At 36.3% G+C, this 22,479-nt stretch overlaps 1 protein-coding gene across 4 annotated transcripts; it reads left to right on the forward strand.

The window, feature by feature from the left end:
* Window positions 1–498: 498 nt before the first annotated feature.
* Window positions 499–21,438, forward strand: LOC100267497 (uncharacterized). Of its 4 annotated transcripts, none has more exons than XM_010657330.3 (8): window positions 499–581; window positions 2,061–3,033; window positions 8,005–8,193; window positions 8,322–8,413; window positions 10,741–10,800; window positions 10,892–10,961; window positions 20,188–20,391; window positions 20,816–21,438. In XM_010657330.3, the coding sequence occupies exons 2-8, from the start codon at window positions 2,323–2,325 to the stop codon at window positions 21,200–21,202; spliced, it is 1,713 nt and encodes a 570-aa protein (XP_010655632.1). In that variant the 5' UTR covers window positions 499–581; window positions 2,061–2,322; the 3' UTR covers window positions 21,203–21,438. The 4 variants fall into 4 exon arrangements, with proteins under 4 accessions (XP_010655632.1, XP_002272002.2, XP_059596074.1 ...); XM_002271966.5 differs by lacking the exon at window positions 499–581 and adding an exon at window positions 630–765; XM_059740091.1 differs by lacking the exon at window positions 499–581 and adding an exon at window positions 643–810.
* The last annotated feature ends 1,041 nt before the right edge of the window (window positions 21,439–22,479 follow it).

A 22,479-nucleotide genomic window follows, 5' to 3' on the forward strand; every position in this document is an offset into this window, starting at 1 on the left:
ATGAATTCAAATTTTAATTTACCTTATATAACTTTTTTTTAAATGATATTAAGAGTGTTTAATAGTGATTTAAGGAAATATTTTTAACATTTTTAACACAATGATAACAAATATTTCCTAAAATTATTACTAAATAAGCTCCAAAACATATCATTTTGAAAATTATTTCTTTTCTTATCCTTTTTATTTTTTTTCCATCTAGTTAGTGGTCTAAATAGACAATAAAAAAGGAAAAAAATTAGTTAAATTACATTTCTGTTTCAACTTTTGTTTTTAAACTTAAAATTTTTTTAAAAATTAGAATTTACTTTGCTTTTCGGTTTTAGAATTTGCTAGAAAAAGTTTTCAAAATTAGAAATAATTGGAAATATCATTGATGGGTTTTATTTTAATTTTATAAACTCAAATAAATGTTTTTAATAATGTTTCATGTGGCCATTTTCTTACGATTACATCAAAATTATTTTTGTATTTCGTAGTCATAAACAAAATAAAGGGGGAGAGTGAATAAAGCGGCCCAACGAGACAAAATCGCCGGCCCTCAGTGCGGCCTCCACTAACATAGCTTTACACGTGTCTCTGTAACTCTCTTTTTTCTCTTTCCAAGCTCACAAATTTCACTTTAATTTTCTTTTATAAGTGTATGCGTTTTTTTTTTTCATTACAGAATCTTGTTCTTGGTTAAAAAAAAATACATATATTTTCAAGCTCTTTGCTTGTGAATGGAGTTATACTTTTGTTGGAGTGCCCTTTTTGAATTTTAAGGTTGGTTTTCCTCGGATTACAGTGACAGTAAATGTTCAGTTCAGGGTGATTCTGTAGCTTTTGTTGTTGATTCTCTTTTCTATGAATTGACTGTGTCTTGCTTGTCTATGTATGTGGGTTTGTCGATTTTTCAGTTTGATTTAGTCCGGCCGTCTGTTTGGTGGCTGCGAAAAACTAAGGAAAGGAAAAGAGAGGAAAAGAAATGAAAATTCTTGGTATTTTGCTATGGGCTGTTTTGGTTAAGAGATAATGCAACCTCTGGGTGTTATCGTTTACTGATTTGTCGAAATTTATGTTTCTTTTGTTTTCATGGTTACCAAACTGACACAAGTTTTGAGCTTCTTTACTGTCCGTCATCAATTTGACACTTTTAATTTTGTAATGTTTGTTTCTTTTCTTTTGTTTAGAAATTAAGATTCGGGCCGATCGTATGTTGGCCTCATATACCCTAGTGTGAATTCATAAATGGTATAGTTTCTCTTGGGCCAATACTCACTTAAGCAGGGAGTCTGCTTGCTTGAATATTCTTTGTAACTCAAGAAGAACAATGGGAGATGTTTTCAGGATAATCTGAGTTGGTGGAAAGTATTTGCTTGAACCACTTCCTTGTGATAGATGATGTCACTGGTGGATATCTTTTACAAACATGAAAGTTTGAAAGAGGCGAAAGCAAATGGCCTCTGGAGGATTTTTAAATTCTTTACTTTCCTCTTTTTTTATTGTCTCCAAAACATGAGAATGGATTGAACTATAATTTAATGATTTAAGGGACAAAATTGGAAGTATGAAAAAGTTTGAATTTGCAGAGAAAGAATTTTCAGGAGGGGAACTTATTGGTGTGATAAATATTTCGTAGAACTTATTCTTTACGGAAAAAGAGTAGGATTATTTAAACGTTTCCCAGTTTTTATTGCTGCTAAATGCTTCTCATGTTTTAGGTTGTTAGGTTGACCTATTTTACCTTGCTTTTTGTTTCTGTGCATCAATATAGTTTTACCTGGTCTCTTGTTTCTTGGCATCAGTATACTTTATCTTCAGATTCTTCCATGTTGCCTTCCTCTATTGTCCTTAATGGAGGTTGGACTGGGCTGTTAAGAACTTCTGATATGATGTTAGCAAGTAACAGTTTGATGAGGAGGAATGTTTTTGATGATCATTGAATGCTAAATTGACATAGGATTTTTTTTTTTTTAATGAACTACTTGTACAGTCTCCAGAATGAACTTATGTCTGTTTTTTTTTTGAGAAGACATGACTACTTGTGGTACTCTCTAATTGTGTTTTTGTATTGGCAGTTTGAAACCAAATTGTAGCATGCTACTGGATTCAGTTTCCCAGTGTATCTCAACATGAGCTTCTGCATGCTAATGTTGATGTAGTTTTTCTAGAAACTAGATGCCCGTGGAAAATTTTCTTTCAGATTTTTATCATGAGGTGGCTCTGGTAGGACAGACAGATACTTTTCTCTGCATGCAGTTCCCAACTGCTGGGACAGTAAGATCATGAGAATGTTTAGCTGTTATCTTTTTTCTTTCTGATCATCGGTGAAAACTCAATATGAGTGGCATGAATGAAGTCCAGTCCAGTCCCATGAGCAATAAAATGAAAAATCCAGAAAACCAAACAAATAGTAATGGTAGAGATGCCACACCTGGGAGTGATCTCTGGACAGATGGACTTATTTGTGCTTTTGAATATGTTACATCCCATAGGAGGATAAGTAGGTCAAAATATGGCTCGAAGATTCAAAGTGTGCAACAAATAGAAGGTGAGAATATGAAGAAGCAAGTGCCTGAGAACAAAGTATCCAGGGCTTCTGCTCAAAACTTAATTAGAAAACATCGATCGGAATCTGCATCACTTGTTGAGTTGGGACCTGATCATGTTGCTTCTTTGGATAATCACATAGACCATCAGTTTTATCAGTCAGATCGCTATCATATGACAGAAAGATCTTCAGGAAGTCACTGGGTGCCAATTGGGTGGGCTAGAATTTCTGAACTCGTCCAAACCGTGCGAGTAGATGCTGGCTGGGCCTTGCAGCAGTTTGAGGTCACGGATGATGAGGATGAACGTTCTGCTGCAGATTTAGCAGCTCCTTACTGGGAGCAGCCTGCAGGACCTGTATGGTGGTGCCATGTGGCTGCAGGTCACCGGTTTATTGACACATGGCTCAGCAATGCTCAATGGTTACATCCTGCTATCAGAACTGCTTTGCGAGATGAAAGTCGACTGATCAGTGAGCGGATGAAGTACCTTTTATATGAGGTAGATTGCTTGTTTGACTTCTGAATTTCCTAGTATGACAGGTTGAATGTTCTTCATGAATGTTATTGTAGAGTAGATATTGTCATCCAGAAGTATGGTGTAGATATGCAGTTAACATGTAGATTGCAGGTTGTCAGTAGTCTCAGCATCCTCTATTGATCCCAAGTAAAGCTATCTCACAGGCAAATAGGTAATATTATGAAAAGCCAATTATTGACTGTCAAATGAAGATTAGGTTAAATGTGCTGGCATGTCTTTGTTAATATTGAGATCTTCTGAAGCTCCTTAAAAGGTTCTAAATTTGTCAATGCTGCCATGAATAGAAGTGATAAAAGAATAGAAACAATCTCTTTAGCTCAAAGTTCTGAAATTTTGAGAAATAAAACAAATTTAAAGTTCCTATAAGTGGAAGATGCCTACACGATCCTTGCTCAAAATAGTTGTTAGAAGCTATTCTAGAAATCTAGGTCATGTTTGGTAACTATATTTGAAAAGAGTTTCTATTCTCCCAAAAAAAAAAAAAAAAAAGGGAAAACATGTTTTGCAATTAGAAAACAGAAAACAATTTTCTATTCTTAAAAAGACAAAACATGGTATTTTCAGAGAACAACTTTTAGTTTTTTTCACTTGTTTTCCGAGGGTTGTTTTAAAAAATAAAAAACTTGCATATATGAAAAATGATTAAAAATAAAACACTACATATAAAAGTTGTTTTTAAAACTTACTTAAAAAAATAGAAAATAGGTGAAATTTTTTTCAGGTTTCTAAATAGACGTATGTTCTACAAAACATCAGATAATAGTTTTTAAAAACTGTTTTTAGAGTTGTTTTCAATAATAGTTACCAATTAGGGCCCTAGTGTCTTCATTTTCTCATGCTTTAGACATGAATACTTGCTCGTATTATATTCTTTTGATAAATATTTTAAGATGAAAGCTTCCTACCATGCATGAAGTTCAAAAAAAATGAAACACTTGCTATTTCATCTGAACAAGATTATATTCAGAAACCATGCCTAGGCAAGAAGAAGTGCTTTTTTTTTCTTGGAAAAAAAAAAGCTTAAGTTTAGCTGAATGAAGCTGGATACAAATTATTAATATTAAGACTTGAAAGGGAAGAATAAGATCTAAATTGTTTGGCTTAAGACAAGCCATGGATGGAAGGAATTCAAGTGCAGAACATAAGATTTAGCAACAAGCTCATGGTTTTGAATCCTACTTCATTGTCATTTTCTTTTTGATAGGTAAATTTTTGTCCCTCATTAGGACTTAAACTTGGAGCCTTCCACAAATCTTCTCCGACTCTTTACCACTTGAGCCAAGCCTCAAGGGCTTCAAGTCCTACTTCATCCCCAATAAGATTTAGGAACATGTGGTTGAAACAAAAGGGCTTGTGTAACCTCAAGTAGTGTTTGTTTTTCCGTTCTATGACCCCATCTTGTTGTTGTGTATCTACACAAGATGAATAATGAACAATACCTTCTTTTTGAAGAAAAGATGATATGGTTTGATTGAAATAGTCCCTTGCATTATTACTCCTTAAATTCTTAATGCAACCAAATTGGTTTTAATCATTTTGAAAAAATTTGAAAAAACTTAACTCACTTCGGATTTTTGTTTCAAGAGAAAAACCCATGCTACCCTTGCTCAATCATCAATAATGAGACAAACCACTTTGCACCCGAAATATTAAGATTTTTAGATGGCCCCAAAATATCAGAGTGAATCAAAGAAAATGGAGAAGATGATATTGTATTACTCAAAGAAAAGGATACACGATGATGTTTAGCAAACTCACAAGTATCACAATGTAAATTATTAACATCAACGTTTTTGAATAGTAAAGGAAACATATCTTTTGAGTAAACTAAATGGTAGATGCCCAAGATGGAGATGTTGAAGCCAGATGTCATCTTTATTGAAGGAAAAATTATTAGATAAATAGGAATGTGAAGGCTGGTTGCTACTGCCACCCTTTGTCTCAAGGAAATAGAGTCCATCCTTTTCCTTAGCATGTCCAATCATCCTCCCTGTAACCTGATCCTAAAAAACATGGTAGGTTGGATAGAAAGTCACTCTATAATCCAAATCTTTAGTAACTTGATGAATAGACGAAAGACTGATAGACAATTTAGGAACACACAACACATTTTTTAGCGGAAGAGAGGGGAACAAAGTCATGATTCCTTGACCTGCATGGTAGTGAAAGAGCCATATGCAATTTTGATTTTCCTATTATTAGGACAAAGATTATAAGTGATAAATGACTAAGAAGAATACATTATATGATTGATTGCTCCCTGGTCTGTGACCTAAGAATCATTGTGGAGTGTGTTTGAGGCACTAAGGGCATAAGAAGTAGGAAACTTGTTTGTGCAAATGAACATAATCCATTTGGTTTTTCAAGGGAATTAAGGAGATTTCTTAGCCTCTCTATCTCCTCCTTATTGAATCCTCTAGTCTTCGAGCTACTAGAATTGGAATCCTCATAAGGATGGCCTCCTGCATGAGTCAAGTGAGTCTGTACTCTTTGTTATCCACCCTTAAATCCACCATTCTGACATACTCCTTAAGGTTTCCCATGGAGTTTCCAACAGGTCTTCTTGGTGTGACGAGACTTCTTATCATAGGTGCACCATACTCCACAGCTGAATGAATTCATTCTTAACGATTTTAGTTGTGCTTCCTTGTCCTTCAACATCCCTCTTGATCCCTCCATCACTTGTTTTTGTGGAAACCATGGTAGAAGGGTCTGTGGGTTGTGAGTCAAACATGACACCTCTTCAACTTGGATTATTGAGAAGACACCTTGCAATGATGGTAATTTTTTTTTTCCCCAGAACTCACACTCTGACTTGGTCAAACTCAACATAGTCCTATAAGAAACTAAAAAATCCTCCCCTTTCTACAAGCTTTAGTAACATGGCAACATTTTCACTACACTTCATTTTAAAATTTTGATAATAGTCCAATTCAAGCCAAAGTCCTTTCATGACATTATAGCATTCGGTGATTGAAAGAGTATCTTGTTTGATCGCTGTTATTTTTGTCTTAATTTCATAAATCAAGGCCGTATCCTGTATCTTGGAATAGGTTTGACAGATCGTTTCCCATATCTTCTTTAGTATTGTTAGAAACATACAAGTCTTGCTTACTTCAGGCAACATTGAATTCCATAACCAAGACATGATCATGGAATCTTCCTTGTCCCATTTGACAAATGTAGGATCATTCTGAGCAGGATAAGTTCCCCTCAAATGGCTTAATTTCCTTTTTCCTTTTAGAAAAGTCTTCACCACTTGTGACTATTGTAAGTAGTTTTTTTGCTATTCAATCGATATGATGATTGAATATTCTGTAACACCTCTTTCGGCAAGTTTAGTTGCACCTCTCCAAATTGGTTTTCAATAATCACAATAGGGTTGACTTCGGATGTTTCAGACATAGCTGAGTAATGGGTAAGACTAAATAGTGGACAATTAGAAGGAATTTTTCAAATAATCAAATTTCTCATAAATTTTTTTTCCCAAAGAGCAAGAGCTCTGATACCATGAGGAAAAATATTATTTTATGCTATATTGAATAATCCTTATAAAGGGAATATATATTAGGTTAACTACAACCTAAACCTATTTAAGGAGAGCTTAACAATCCTATCACAATTCTATCAATCCCCAAAAATCAGGGGACAACCTTACATAAAATTTAGGAAATTGTTACAATTAGGAAACTGCTCTATTTTACCAAAATCTCTACAGTTGTACATTGATTTTTGAAAGTCAAAAGAATAGTATAGATTCTCCAACAAGATCTTTGAACACGGTATGCTAAGGATTGGAATGGTGGATCTGGGAAGTATGGTGCTATCATGGTTGTTTTATTTTAGATTATGTACTGTGGCTTGTTGCATATTTCATGAAGTCACATGTGGCAAACAAAGAACCTGCTTATAGACATTATGTATACATGAAGGCAGAAGAAGACCTGACAACAGAATTTTTTCACAGGTTGGGATGAAGCGGGTTTCACCAGGCACTATTTGTGATATGATGGTGATTTACTTCAAGTGTTTTGGGAATTCATTTAGAGGAAGTGCTCTTTGGAGGATAGTTTGTCTCTCTTTGTTGTGGATTGTGTGGAAAGAGAGGAATGCTAGGATTTTCGAGAACACTTGGAGGATGTCAGATTCATTGTGGGATTCGCTTCATTTTTTTGTTTCCTTTTGGGCTTATTGTACATACACTTTTAAACCCTACCCTTTGAGTGTAATTTAGCTTAGTTGGCTATCGATTCGTACACGTTAGGGTTGGGTTATAGGGGCTGCTGTTGGTTTACTTGTATAAGCCTTTTTGTTCTTTTTGTATAGCCTTCTTTGTTTTGCGGAGGTTTGCTTAGTTACTTTTGATCAAGTTTGTTTTTATGAGGAGGACCTCTCATCCTTATTTTGTTTTTCAAATAATACATTTGTTTGTTTCTGATAAAAAAAAAAGAAAAAAAGAAAAGAAAAAAGAAGACCTGGCAGCAGATACACATAAAACATTAATGAAGTTACTAATAAATCTGATAAAACTTGTGAAGGAATAATCTTGTTTTAACATAGACCTTCTACACATAAAACATTAATGAAGTTACTAATAAATCTGATAAAACTTGTGAAGGAATAATCTTGTTTTAACATAGACCTTCATTAATGGACACTTTGATGGTGATTAGCCTCATCAATCATATGTTTATTATGCTGATTATATCTTATGGCTACAGGGTCAGTAGTTATACTGTGAATTGGTATTTATTTGTTGTTTTTGTTCTCTAACATAATGATGCTGATGGTTGTAGTTATGTGTTCAATTACAATAGGTCCTCTAATTATTTTAACACAGGTAATATGTTGGAAGACATAATATTTTGGCTTGCAACAGTTAATTCAATTTATTCTTATTGGGTCATTAATTATGCTTTATATCTTATTCAGGTCCCTGTAAGAGTTGCTGGAGGGCTATTATTTGAGCTTTTAGGGCAGTCCGCAGGTGATCCATTTCACGATGAAGATGACATCCCAATTGTGCTTCGATCTTGGCATGCACAACGATTTCTAATAACTGCATTGCACATAAAGGGAACTGCATCAAGCATAAATGTATTAGGTATCACAGAAGTACAGGTTTGTTAATTTTTTCCAGAATTTTCTAATTTCCTTAAAGTATATTGACAAAATTTTGGTTAAAAAAGAACTTAGTTCGCTTTGTCTTTTTTTCTTATTATTTTTTTTGGTGGTCCTCTCTTGTTCAGGAAGCACTTTCTGCTGGGGGTTATAATCAGCCAAAAACAGTACATGACATAATAGCACTACTAATGACCCGACTTTCTCGTTGGGATGATAGGTGATAAAAATATCCTCATTTTTTCATGCACTTGAATTAAAAATTTTGAAAGACTAAATTTGCTTTTTATTTAGTCAATTCACATATGTTTTGCAGAAAGGTCATTGTTTCTTTGTTTGGCATAACCTTCTAAGCTTGTCAATATGAAAGTTAAAGTTGCACATGAAGCTTCTTTTATTTAAAAATAAAATAAAAATTGATTTTAAATTTGTTTTGACATGTTAGGATTGTTTGGTACAAAGTTTGTGATGGTAACCTTTTAGTTAATTGTTCTCTTATTTAAAGCACAAGTAAACCAATTTTTTTATCATTAATTTGATTTGTAATTTGAAGTAGAAGCTTAGAAAGCATAATACAATTTGAAGTCTGCAGTTCCAATGGCTATTGCCCTTTTCCTGTTTCTAAAGCTCAATGATCGTTAGAATTACCTATAATTGCTCCAATCTAAGATCCACAGGAACAAAATCAATATTGCTCAGACAACATGTAATCTCTTTGGAGTCAATGGTCGCTTTCTCCCCCCTATTTCTTATTGAGATCTCCAATCCTTTTAAAGAAGCCCCTTAAATGTACTTTTAAGTTAGAATTGTTTCTATACGATGATGAAATTAGTTGGGCAATACATTAACTCTTAATAAATAGTCAACATAAGGATCTGTTTTCATCGTCATTATTATTTAATTTGTGACTGTTTCTCTTTCTTCATTAAAGATATTAATGTAATTTATATGTATCTTCACAAGAAGTAATCCTAATGGACCCTTTTCTCACACAATGGATCAAGAAAGCCTTATTAACTACCCTGTTGCTCTTGGACTCATTTCTTATCTAAAACTACCACTGTTTGAATTGGCCATTTGTCAGCCAAATGCTGCCTTTTTTTTTTTTTCCTTAAAAGCTTAATGAAAAGTTTATATTTGTGTTTGGTTAATTTTGCTAAAAGTGTTTCTACCATTAAAAAGAACTTAACTAGGAAGGAAGTGTAGTTTTGCTCCAATAACTTTCACAATACCAAGATTTGGCTTTTTAGATTATGGCTTCAACTTCAGCTTGTCACTGAAGCCAAAAACAAAAAACTATCCCAAATGAGGCATAAGACATTGTGAAGCTCCACTGTCTGATTTAATTTATAATGAGATCTTTTACTTCTAAAGGTTAAGATATTGGTTCATTGTTTTCTAGTCAAGTCAGTCATGGGAGTTTTTACCTAATGTTCAGTCTATTGTTACAAACTTGCAATTGGTAGTCATGATAATAGTTTTTTGTTTTCTGTTTTCAACTGCTTTTTAATCAACACATCAGTAATTCAGTTGATGTAGGACAGACCCAAGAAAAAATTCCACTCAGACAACAGATACTTGTCATCTGCCAATACAAACTTAATTTTAGGGCATCAGATTAGAAGGTTGTAGAAAGAAGAACATCCAAACTCAACTTAGAGACAATATAGCTTTGGTGTTTCTAATTCACATGAAGAGCATGGCCTGACTGAAAGTAAATCAACAAACAGGGAAATAAAGGGTTGTATCTAAATGAAAAATGAAACCAAACTAGCTATAAATACTTCCATAAGCTCTCAAGTAGGGTCTATATGAAATGGCTTCATAGAAATGAACAACTTCCTTAAAGTTCTTGATTAATCAACTCAAAAGCACCAAAATTTGTAATCATAGTCATTAGATGGGCTTTTGAGAACTTACTAAGGAATTGAAAACCTACCAAAACTACCATGACCAGTGTGTATTTTACATTGAGAAACTTCTAACTTGAAGAGGAAAACCATAATTCATGGTCCTACAATTTTTTACTATATTTCATATTTTGCCACCTACAGAGCTAACCATCTAGGTGTCTGGGAGCCAATCTATAGAAGCATTACCAAGTTGAGGTCCTCCATATTTTTGCAAAAATAAATTTCTTGAAAATGCACCTTCACACATCCTCCTTTAACTTTCCTTGACTTGGGCTGCCCACCACTGCTGCTACACCCACACTTCCATGCAACTGCTTGATGCTACAAATTTTTGTTAGCAAATCTTCATATCTACATATGGACTCTCTTGGTTCATCTTCAAAGGAGGACTAATCAATAGAACTCCACTTCTCAAGATGTTATTCCTGAGTAGTAGTGCTCTCAATAATGTTAGCCTACCCCTTCTGTAGTCATTTTATCTGTTACTGTTGAAATGAAAACCATTTTAAGTTTTAATCCTCGTCCTTATCCTTGTTAGTATCTTTATCATTGATATAAGGGCAATAACACATCACTTTAGAGGATTTCTAATTCCTAATATTTGATTCTCCTTTTATGTTTTTTACCTGCTTAGATTATTCCGGAAGTCCATATTTGGGGCTGCAGATGAAGTTGAATTGAAGTTTATGAACAGGTAGCTTTATATTCATCTAACTCCCTTTTACTAAAGCAATTTCAATCAGTTTTCTTTTCATTAATCTGACAAATATGTTACCCATAAATAGGAGACACCAAGAAGATATGAATCTTTTGAGCATAATTTTTAACCAAGAAATCAGAAGGCTATCAAGACAGGTATATTACTTCTCCCTCATATATGGAAATCATATTCACAGCACAAAAACAACTATTTACTCAACCCTACTATGATCAATTTAATAATTGTGTTGGATTTATTTGATATAATCAAAACCTGTTAATTACACAGTTAAAACGATAATGACTCATGTTGCCCATTTACTAAATAGGTTGAATTGGTTTTATTTGAGTTATATTAAGTTAACATGAAATTTATAAGAATACTCCATTTACCTATATATTATCTTAACAGGCTTGTGATCCACTTAATACAATTATGACTTGTTTAACTCACTTAGGAATTTAAATTTCCTTGAATTATAAATTGGCTTATTTTTTTAAATGATTTATAACAAATATAAGAAAATAAATGTAATTTATTAATAAAAGCTTTATTATTTAAAAGAAAAAAAATTCTTAATAACTACAACTATGCAAATAAGTGGGTCATATATCAGTTGATTTATAATCATGTCAACATAACACAATAATTAAATGAGTCATTTATAGGTTGAGACATGTCATGTTAGCATGACGCAATAAATTAAACGTGTCAAAACAGGTCATGTTCAGGTTGAAGCTTTTAAACTAGACATGACCCCTTTAATAAAGGGAAAAGTATAAGGAGATGAAAATATTTGAAAAAATATGACTAACTGTGGAAATCCGGTATAATTTTGAATGATGATTTGTAGGATATTAGGGAAAGATTGAGGCCCCAATTGTGGGTAATTTGTGTAATTTTAATTTTTTTCCATGTTTGTATTTTTCCCTTTTTCTGTTTTCTTTCTATGTATTTGTTATATAAGGATCCGTTTATGTAAAAAATATAGTTTTGAATGAATTTTAAAAGGATTCTTAGTTTCTACATGGTATCAGAGCGGTGTTTTGCTCTAAAACCCTAATTAGTTCATGGATGGCCAAAGAGGAAACAACCATGCGTCCAGTCATTCGGCAACCCAGGAAAGAGTGTCGGAGATACACTCCTCAATGGGCACCGTCAGTGCATTCGACAACTCCCCACTCCATCTTACCATTGAAAAATTGAACGGTAAGAATTACAAAGAGTGGGTGCAAGCAATCAAGCTCGTTATTGACGGAAAGGGAAAGTTAGGCCTTCTTACCGGTGAGACTCGGCGACCACCTCCAACCGATGTAGCAGCATCCCAAAAATGGCGGTCCGAAAACTCCTTTATCACTTCATACTTGATTAACTCCATGAAGCCAACCATTGGCAAGACTTACATGTTCCTCCCAACGGCAAAGGATGTGTGGGATGCGATACAGGAAACGTATTCCGATGCCGAGAATGCTTCCCAAATCTTTGAAATCAAGATGCGGCTCTAGCAGATGAAGCAAGGAGATCGGGAAGTCACGGAATACTACACCGAGATGTTAGGTTTGTGGCAAGATCTCGATCTCAACTGCGAAGAGGAGTGGGAGTGCATGGGTGACAGTGTGCGATTCAAGAAGAAGATGGAGAACGAGAGGGTCTTCGAGTTCCTAACGAGGCTAAACCGCGAGCTTGATGACGTCAGGAGCAGGGTTCTCAGTCGCCGGCCGTTGCCCTCCATCCGAGAGGTCTTCTCTGAGGTGCGGCGAGAGGAAAACAAAAGGAAAGTGATGTTGGATCTCTCATTTGGGCCTGAGGCTTCATCCCTTTTAACCCGTGGGCCTCATGGGCCTCATGCTGCTGCTGGACGTGGGCCTTATGCTGGACCTAGTGGGCCTCATGCTGCTGGATCTAGTGGGCCAAGCCCAAGACAGTCCAAGAGGACTTATTGTGAGCATTGTAAGAAGTTGGGCCACACTAAAGACACTTGCTGAACTTTACATGGCAAGCTCGTAGATTGGAAGCCCAGACAGCCTAATAAAGCCTATAGTCATCAGGCCTCCACCGAAACCCAGGCAGACAAAACACCCACAGAAATTTGTTAGTCAACTTCTAGTGTGGGGTTTAATTCCGACCAGCTTGCGAAATTATATGAGCTTTTTTCTAATTTCCAAGCCTCTGGTTAGTCTTCTACCGCTTTATCCTTTGGTTCTTTGGCCCAAAAAGGTATCTTTCTGACAGTACTTAGCATCATGTCTCAGATTACTCCCTGGATTATTGACTATGGTGCATCTGATCATATGACTGATGCTCATCATTTGTTTTCTACATACTCTTCCTGTGCCGGTAATTTAAAAGTAAAAATTGCAGATGGTACTTTATCACCAGTTGCTGGCAAAGGGAGTATTCGTATTTCTGAGTCTATTACTCTCAACCCTGTCCTACATGTACCTAATTTATCTTGCAATTTGCTGTCTATTAGTCAGTTAACCAAAAAGTCTAATTGCTCAGCTAAATTCCTACCATCTCATTGTATTTTTCAAGACCTATCATCGGGGAAGACGATTGGCAGTGCTAAGGAACGTGGAGGTCTATATTACTTCGATGAAACTGATTTGCTTGGACTGCGTCCTCCTACTGTTTGTAATTCTGCATCTTATCCTAAGGATAGTGAACTTTTGTTATGGCACAAAAGGATAGGTCATTCTAGTTTTCAGTACTTAAAACATTTATTCCCTTCACTATTTTCAAATAAAACTTCATTGGATTTTCAGTGTGAAGTGTGTGAACTTGCCAAACATCATCGGACGTCTTTTCCTAAATCTAAGTATAAACCATCCATATCATTTACTCTAATTCATAGTGATCTATGAGGACCCTCACGTACCCCTAATAGGACCCATAAAAAATGGTTTATTACTTTTATTGATGATCATACTCGCCTGTGTTGGGTATATTTGTTGACTGATAAAACTGAGGTTCGATCAGTCTTCATGAACTTTCACTTTATGATACAAACTCAGTTTCACACTAAAATTCAAATTCTTCGTACTAATAATGGTACTGAGTATTTCAATCACTCATTGAGCACTTATCTTCAAGAAAATGGTATTATACATCAAAGTTCTTGCGTTGACACCCCTCAGCAAAACGGGGTTGCAGAACGGAAAAATAGACATATTCTTGATGTTGCTCGTGCTTTGTTGTTTACATCTCATATGCCCTCACAATTTTGGGGTGACTCCATTTTGACAGCCACATATCTTATTAACTGAATGCCTAGTCGGGTCTTATATTTTGTCACACCCCTCTAGAAATTCCAAGAGTTTTTTCCTCATTCTAGACTCGATGCACATCTTCCACTTCGTGTTTTTGGGTCCACTGTGTTTGTCCACACTCACGGACCTAAGCGGAACAAATTTGATCCCAGAGCGCTTAAATGTGTCTTTCTTGGCTACTCTTCCACACAAAAGGGCTACAAATGCTATAACCCAATTTCACAGAAGCTATATGTTAGCCTAGATGTCACATTTTTTTAGCATACTCCCTACTACTCGCTTCAGGGTGAGTCCATGAGTGAAACTAGACCACCCGTAACCTTCTACTATCTCGATGTTGCTGTGTTTGAATCCACTTTATGCCTTATATCTACCCCTTCGCCTAATACAGAAGGACACTTAAACTCAGGGGGAGATACAGAATTACAGACAAATAGGGAAACACTTGTCTACTCAAGGAGGCCAAAATCGAAGTTCAATGAGACACTCATCTCCGAAGCACTAAAAGAGTTAGAACCGGTGATAGTTCCAACCCCTTTGGAGTATGACTCCAATTCTGATCAGGTAACAGATGACTTACCCATTGCTCTTAGGAAACAACCTCGTTCATGTACTCTTCATCCTATCTCAAAATTTGTGTCTTATAATGCTCTTTCTGCAAAGTGTCGTGCTTTTACAACTAACCTTGATAGAATCCAGATTCCTAAAAACATTCAAGAAGCCTTGGAGATTCCAGAATGGAAAGAGGCAATGATGGAAGAAATGAGGGCATTGGAAAAAAATGAGACTTGGGAAGTGATGAATTTGCCAAGAGGGAAGAAACCGCTGGTTTGTAAATGGGTATTCACAGTGAAATATAAGGCAGATGGCACAGTAGAACGATACAAAGCCCGCCTAGTTGCAAAGGGGTTCACTCAGACCTATGGCATTCACTATACCGAGACATTTGCACTAGTAGCAAAGTTGAACACTATACGAGTTCTTTTATCCTTGGTAGCAAACCTCGACTGGCCACTCCATCAATTTGATATCAAGATTGCCTTTCTGAATGGTGAACTGGAAAAAGAAGTGTTTATGATGCTTTCACCAGGGTTCTGTAAGGAAGAAGAAGAAACCAGGGTATGCAAATTGAAGAAATCTCTTTATGGTCTCAAGCAATCACCCAGAGTATGGTTTGATAGATTTGCAAAAGTGATTAAGAACCAAGGATACCAATAGGGATAGTCGGATCATACTATGTTCTTCAAACAGTCCAACGATGGAAGGATGACCATTCTAATCGTGTTTGTTGATGACATCATTCTCACTGGAGATGACATAGGAGAAGTGGAAAGGTTGAAGAAGGTCTTAGCCACAAAATTTGAGGTAAAAGATCTAGGTCAAATGCGGTATTTCCTAGGAATGGAGGTTGCCAGATCAAGGAAAGGAATTAGTATTTCTCAAAGAAAGTATGTACTTAACTTGTTGACTGAGACTGGCATGCTGGGATGCAAGCCAAGCGATACCCCTATCAAGGCAAGAAACAGGATGGAAAGCGTCGGAAAACCCGTGGATAGAGAGAAATATCAACGACTAGTAGGTAGACTGATCTACCTTTCTCACATTAGACCTGACATTGCTTTCGCCATAAGCGTGGTTAGCCAATACATGCATTCACCAAAGGAAAGTCACTTGGAAGCAGTGTATAAGATTCTCAGATACCTAAAGGGTTCTCCAGGGAGAGGACTATTCTTTAAGAAGAGTGATAGTAAGAAGGTAGAGATCTATACAGATGCAGATTGGGCGGGATCAGCAGATGACAAAAGGTCTACTACAGACTACTGTACCTATGCCTGGGGGAATTTAGTAACATGGAGAAATAAGAAGCAAAGTGTAGTAGCCAGAAGCAGTGCCGAAGCTGAATTCAGAGCAGTTCCACAAGGTATGTGTGAAGGATTATGGTTGTAGAAACTGTTAAAAGAACTACGCATTACAATAAAGCTCCCCATTAAACTCTATTGTGACAACAAAGTTGGCATTAGTATTTCTCATAATCCTGTTCAACACAACAAGACCAAACATATAGAAGTGGACAGACACTTTATAAAGGAAAAACTTGAGAAATGGATTATTTGCATGACTTATATCCCTACAAGGGAACAATTGGCCGATATTTTCACCAAGGGGTTACAAAAATCAAACTTTGAAGATTTTATTTGCAAGTTGGACATGATTAATATCTATGATCCAACTTGAGGGGGAGTGTGGAAATCTGATATAATTTTGAATGATGATTTGTAGGATATTAGGGAAGGATTGAGGCCCCAATTGTGGGTAATTTATGTAATTTTTTTTTTTTTTCCATGTTTGTATTTTTTACTTGTTCTGTTTGCTCTCTGTGTATTTGTTAAATAGGGATCCGTTTATGTAAAAAATATAGTTTTGAATGAATTTTAAAAGGATTCTTAGTTTCTACACTAACCTTTTAATTTTTCAATCTAAAACTATTAACACACATGCTATTGCATATAAGGAAACTAGTCAATCAAAATTGATTTTACAATCTTTTGCTAGATAATAAGAATATTTTTTATTTTGTAAAACCAAAATGCTACATAAGTGAACAAATTAACATGTTAGGTGTCATAGGTGCAAAAACTCTCATATAATTTTTCACGTCCGTGTGGCACCTAGACACCCCTCTAGACCAGCCTTCTGAAACCCACACGAGATTAGATGAAAAGAACTCACACAAGCACACACCAAATTACAGGGCACCAACCCCAACTTGTATTTTATTGCTATTCTGAATAAAACAATTAACACACATGCTATTGCATATAAGGAGACTAGTCAATCAAAATTAATTTTACAATCTTTTGCTAGATAATAAGAATAGTTTTTATTTTGTAAAAGCAAAATGCTACATAAGTGATCAAATTAACATGTTAGGTGTCACAGGTGCAAAAACTCTCATATAATTTTTCACGTCCGTGTGGCGCCTAGACGCCCCTTTAGACCAGCCTTCCGAAACCCACACAAGATTAGATGAAAAGAACCCACACAAGCACACACCAAATTACAGGGCACCAACCCCAACTTGTATTTTATTGCTATTCTGAATAAGAATACAAGACACAGATTAGCAAGCCTCCCACAATAGTGTCAATAAGCTCATGCTTTCTCTAGATTGCACTCTCTAGATCCTTCCGTATGAATGTGTGAATGTACATATGTTCCATGAAGGCTTTTCTGTCCCCATTTTATAGAGTGGCTGCCATCCACTCCTTATTGGACTAGGGACTCATCCTAGTTCAACTAGGACTCTTCCTCATAGGCCATGGTATCGACCATTCCCACTAGGACTTTGAGTCCTATTTAGACTACAATTATAGTTACAATGGAAATAAAGACTCCTACTCAATCTCAAGTTCTCATGCTTTGGGACTCTATCCCCTTGTGCATCGGAACTTTGCTTCCCATCCTCACTAGGAGTCTTGTGCATCCGAAGTCTCTTCCCTCGTGCATTAGGACTCAGTCTCCTATCCTGACTTGGAGTCTTGTGCACTAGGATTCTCTCTCCCTATGCTACTGCCCACACATCTATATATAGCTTGTATGCCATTCAAGCTCTCTTTTGGGTCCACCCATTTGAGTCGCATCCAAGCCGAGGCAACCTGCTTATGTGTTTATTGTGTTGCCGCCGCTGCGGCATACGCCTATGCAGGCAGCCCTTGTGTGTGCCAAGCCCTCTCTTTGATCTGTACATTTGAGTATCATCCAAGTCGAGGCCACCATCCATCTGAATACTCGCACCCCATGTCATAGTGCCCATGGGTTGCATCACATCTTGGCTCCTTGTGCTGTGTGCTTTAGCAAGGGTCACTACCACCCTTTGCTCATGTCTCAAACCCACGCCTCATCTTGTTGTTGCTATGGTACCATGCCACGTCTCATCCTTTCTTGATGCAACACCGAGTCATGGCATTGCGCCCATGACTCCCTATCCGTGCATGAGGCATTGTGCCCTCATGTGTCACATCCCACGTCACTTCTTGAGTTGGCTTTGTTGCTGCGACATCTCCATGTTGCATCCAAGCAACAGGCCATGGCATTGCACCCATGTCTCTTCGAGCTGCCTCGCACAAGGCATTGCGCCCTTGTGCCACTGTCAGGAGGAGAGTCTGCATCACGCCCTATGCCATTGCAGCCACAGGTTACACACCACCACATGTTGTGGAGCCCATGTGTGGGTGCCAACAAGGTTTGCCTTGTGAGCCTTGCTCATGTCAGAGGCCAAGCATCAAGGCACAAAGCCACCATACCTCAACTTGAGTCACCTACCCCCCCCCCCCTTTTCCTCTGTCTCTCTCCTAAAGAGCATTTCGGGTTGATTTAGAAGTTTCTGGAGGAGACATCACTCATGCTTGAGGAGGAATAATGAACCTATTTAATAATTATGGAAAATCCCTAATTTTTCTAGAAAGCTTGGCTTGTTGTGTGTGTGTGTTGCCCTTGCGTGCGTGCCCCTCGTGCGGCCTGTTGTGCGCCCCATGCACAGCCTATGTGCGCGGTTCCATGCACCCATCCAAGTGTTGCAGCCCTTTGCTCATCTGATAACCCTCTACCACCTTGTGCCTTCCCTTAGGGCTTCCCTCATGGGTCACCCATGAGACCCTAAGTGTCGCATGGTTTGTGTCAAGGGTCTGACATTAGTCTACAACTAATTAACCTACTGATTTTATCTACAAGATGTCTAATATGAAATCCTAATGTCATAACTCTTCTCTTCATCAACCCTCTCAAAGGATTCCTATTCAAATATTTTCTTGCTCCTCGCACGTGACTTCACTATTGTAGGAAGTCTTGTTTATTTCAACTTGATCTTTTACATCAAAATGACTGCTTTTTTGTTACTTGTACATCAAGAGGTCATTATTCAATATTTTTCCTACCTAAAAATCAACCAATTGCCTTTCAAATTAAAATTAAGAAGAAAAAGATATTATTGCTTTGCTGTCTTCAGTTTCCTTTTCCTTACCACAAATTCTTATAAGAAGATTGATATAAACGCATTTGAGTATGATTAAATTAGATAAAAAGATGAAACCCTATTTTTTCAATTTTGATTAAAATGAGAAAGTAGCAAAAAGAACTAGAAAAGAAAAATTTAAATTTTAGAACTAACTGAAAAAGGCAAAACAAAACAAAACAAAACAAACAAACAAACCAAAATTCCATTTTAAGTTTGCATTTTTTCTATAGGTTTCTCACTAGTCGAACAGAAGGCAATTCTCTCTAGAACAATTCCCTAGAAAAACCAAATAACCATTGTAAAGTCAATACCCTCCAAGAAGAATGATCTAAATGGGATTTTTGGAAAACACTAAACAAAAAAATATAAACAATTGAAAAAGTAATCAACAAACACAAAATAACATATGAAATTCCAAGCCTTAGATCATCAATAATCCACAAAGAAAAAGCTCTTACCTTTGCCTTTTGAAATTGGAGAAACTATGATGTCTATTTTGATATTAGCAATTGGATAAAAGCTCAATTGAAAGATGAAAAGGAAGAGAAGGATAGAAAGTATCTGAGTTTATATGTTTTATCCTGATTTTACTCACAAAAAAAAAAAAAAAAAAAAGGGCATCTGAGTGAAAAAGGGTGTACATCTATGATTTCCATGTGTACAACAATAGGCTCATTAATTATTTCCTTTAAATTTATGAGTGTCAAAATAAGGCTACTCTTAGTGATAAATATCTTTTGAGACAACACAAAGCAATTTTTTCAGCTAAGTTAGTTTTTATTCCTCGGTAGCACCCTCAAGGAGAAAAACCTGATCTACTCTAAAGACTTAAAAGTTGTCCTGGACCAATCTCATTTCATCACCATCTTGCCCACTTTCCATTGAAGACTCGCTGAGTGCTTCTAGGCCATTTAGGTTGCACGTAAATCTAGTAGGGTCCTTTTTGAATAATATGGCTTGCGATATGATTGAATGTTCTTATGAAGTTTAAAAGGTAAAAGGAAAAGGGGTAAAAACATAGGGAGCTGTTAGTAAAGTTATATGCTGGCTATAAGGTTTATGAATTCTACCTATCAGCCCTGCATTTTTTGATGTCAGGTGATCAGAGTGAAATGGTCACTCCATGCAAGAGAGGAGATTGTTTTTGAGCTTCTCCAACATTTGAGGGGAGATGTGGCAAGAAGCTTGCTGGAGGGGATAAGGAAGAATACTAGGGAAATGATTGAGGAGCAAGAAGCAGTTCGGGGTCGCTTGTTTACTATTCAGGATGTCATGCAGAGCACCGTTCGTGCTTGGTTGCAGGTTTGTATAACTTTTGATGTATCCAAATGGTGATCTCTTTACATTTCATGGCCTCATTAGCGAAAATCATAATATCTTGTGAGAACAAACTGGTGAGATGCCTGTTATGATGTCTACAAAGCTAAAAAAGAGCCGACTTGTGAGGCTTAAGAAGTTGCTTTTTACCGAGAATGCTGCTGACCTTTTTTTTTACGTAAAACTTAATGACTGTACAGTCTTACAGCTATCTCCTCTCATGATGAAATTTCTCTTTATGAGTGGCATTACTTTGCATGTAACATATAGGACTTTCCTATTGAAATGCATGCATACACGTGAGAGTGCATTCCATGCTGACTACCTGAAACCAGGTGGTTCTAGTTGCCAGTTAGAATACAATATTGATTGTACAAATTTCTTACTACTTACATAACCATAAACGCAGGATAGAAGCCTTCGAGTAACACATAATTTGGCTGTTTTTGGAGGATGCGGTCTTGTTCTTTCCATCATCACAGGGCTATTTGGAATTAATGTTGATGGGATCCCTGGAGCTTCTGGGACACCATATGCATTTGGTCTATTCGCAGCCATCCTTGTCCTCATAGGAATCATTCTAATTGCACTTGGGTTACTTTACCTTGGGCTGAAAAAGCCCGTCAGTGAAGCGCAGGTTCAAGTTCGGAAATTGGAGCTGCAACAGTTAGTTAAGATGTTCCAGCATGAAGCAGAAACACATGCCCAGGTGAGTAAATCTCGTCCTCGGAATAACCTGACCCCAACTGCTGCAGATATAATACCGGCTGATGCTGATTATGTTCTCATCCAGTAAAAGGCACTCTGATCATTAAAGTTCAGAGTTACAACATTTAATGCTTGAAGCTCAAAGAGGACACAGGAGGGAGGTGTTTTTAAATTACAACTGCTATTACCATCAAGTTTGATATTACCAAATATTGCAGTAGGGGCACAGGCTTGTCATTTAATGTTGAAGGAATTTGAACATGTCTGCACAATGAATCTCTATTTTTTACTTCCGTATAGAGGAAACTTTATCTCCAGAAGAAATCTAACAATTTGATTGTAGAGTTGGAACTCCTTCCCCCTGTTGGGAAGTTAAAAGGGGAAATATAGATCACAAAGGATTCCTCCACAAAATAACCTCTCAACAATGATAAGAAGCTAAGAAGGATGAACAATCATAATCCAAGAACATCTAACCAAAAAAAAAAAATGTCAAATATAACGAGGAAAAACCCTCTAGATGATAAAAAACGAAGGAGAATTTTTTTTCCGCTTCAGTAAAATAGGGATATGAATAATTAAGTTCTTATTGGTTTCTTCACTTTGAAAACTCATACAAATATATATGAGGTGAGAATTCATCATCTCAAAAACAACGATAAAAAGAGATTAGAAAGAAATCATATTATAGGGACTTCATTAAAAGGTTTATAAAAGAATTTATAACTTCACCTTTGAAGTTTGAACCCTAGAATAGTGCTCAAAAGACAACCTAATTTTATTTTCTTTTCTCAACTACCATTTTTTTCTAACATATCAAAGCCCTGATGCTATTTATATTTGGGTCTTCTAGAGAAGACCCAAATATAAAATAGCCTAATACATGGGCTCATGTGCTGGACAAATTTAGCCAAACAACCCCTTCCCAGTGGTCCACGCAAAGCACAAAACAGCGGGCATAATACAAAGCTTTGATGGATTCACCCAATTCTGCAAGTATGAATGTACAACATCTAATTATGATCCTTGCTCATTCAGGCGAAAATACATGAAATGCAATCCAGATTTATGCTCTACTGAGCTGCATCTAGCTGCTGTTGAAGCTCCATCTACAAATGGATACGATTTTGGTCTTACATACAAGTTTTTGAAAGTAAAAGATGGATGACCAGTTTCTTGTTCCATCAAGAGGGGTTCCAAGCCTTTATTTAGTAGTCTTTTACTTACACTTACCTAAGCTAATTTATTTTATTTCTTTAATTTACTTCAACTAAATTAAATAATAATAAGTATTCTAATTGGTTAGCGTATGATTATCAACAAAAATTATAAAAGATGAAAATTATAATTTGTTGTTTAATATCT

The sequence above is a fragment of the Vitis vinifera genome, chromosome 10 (assembly GCF_030704535.1).
Source record: "Vitis vinifera cultivar Pinot Noir 40024 chromosome 10, ASM3070453v1".
In the NCBI taxonomy this organism is placed as follows: domain Eukaryota; kingdom Viridiplantae; phylum Streptophyta; class Magnoliopsida; order Vitales; family Vitaceae; genus Vitis; species Vitis vinifera.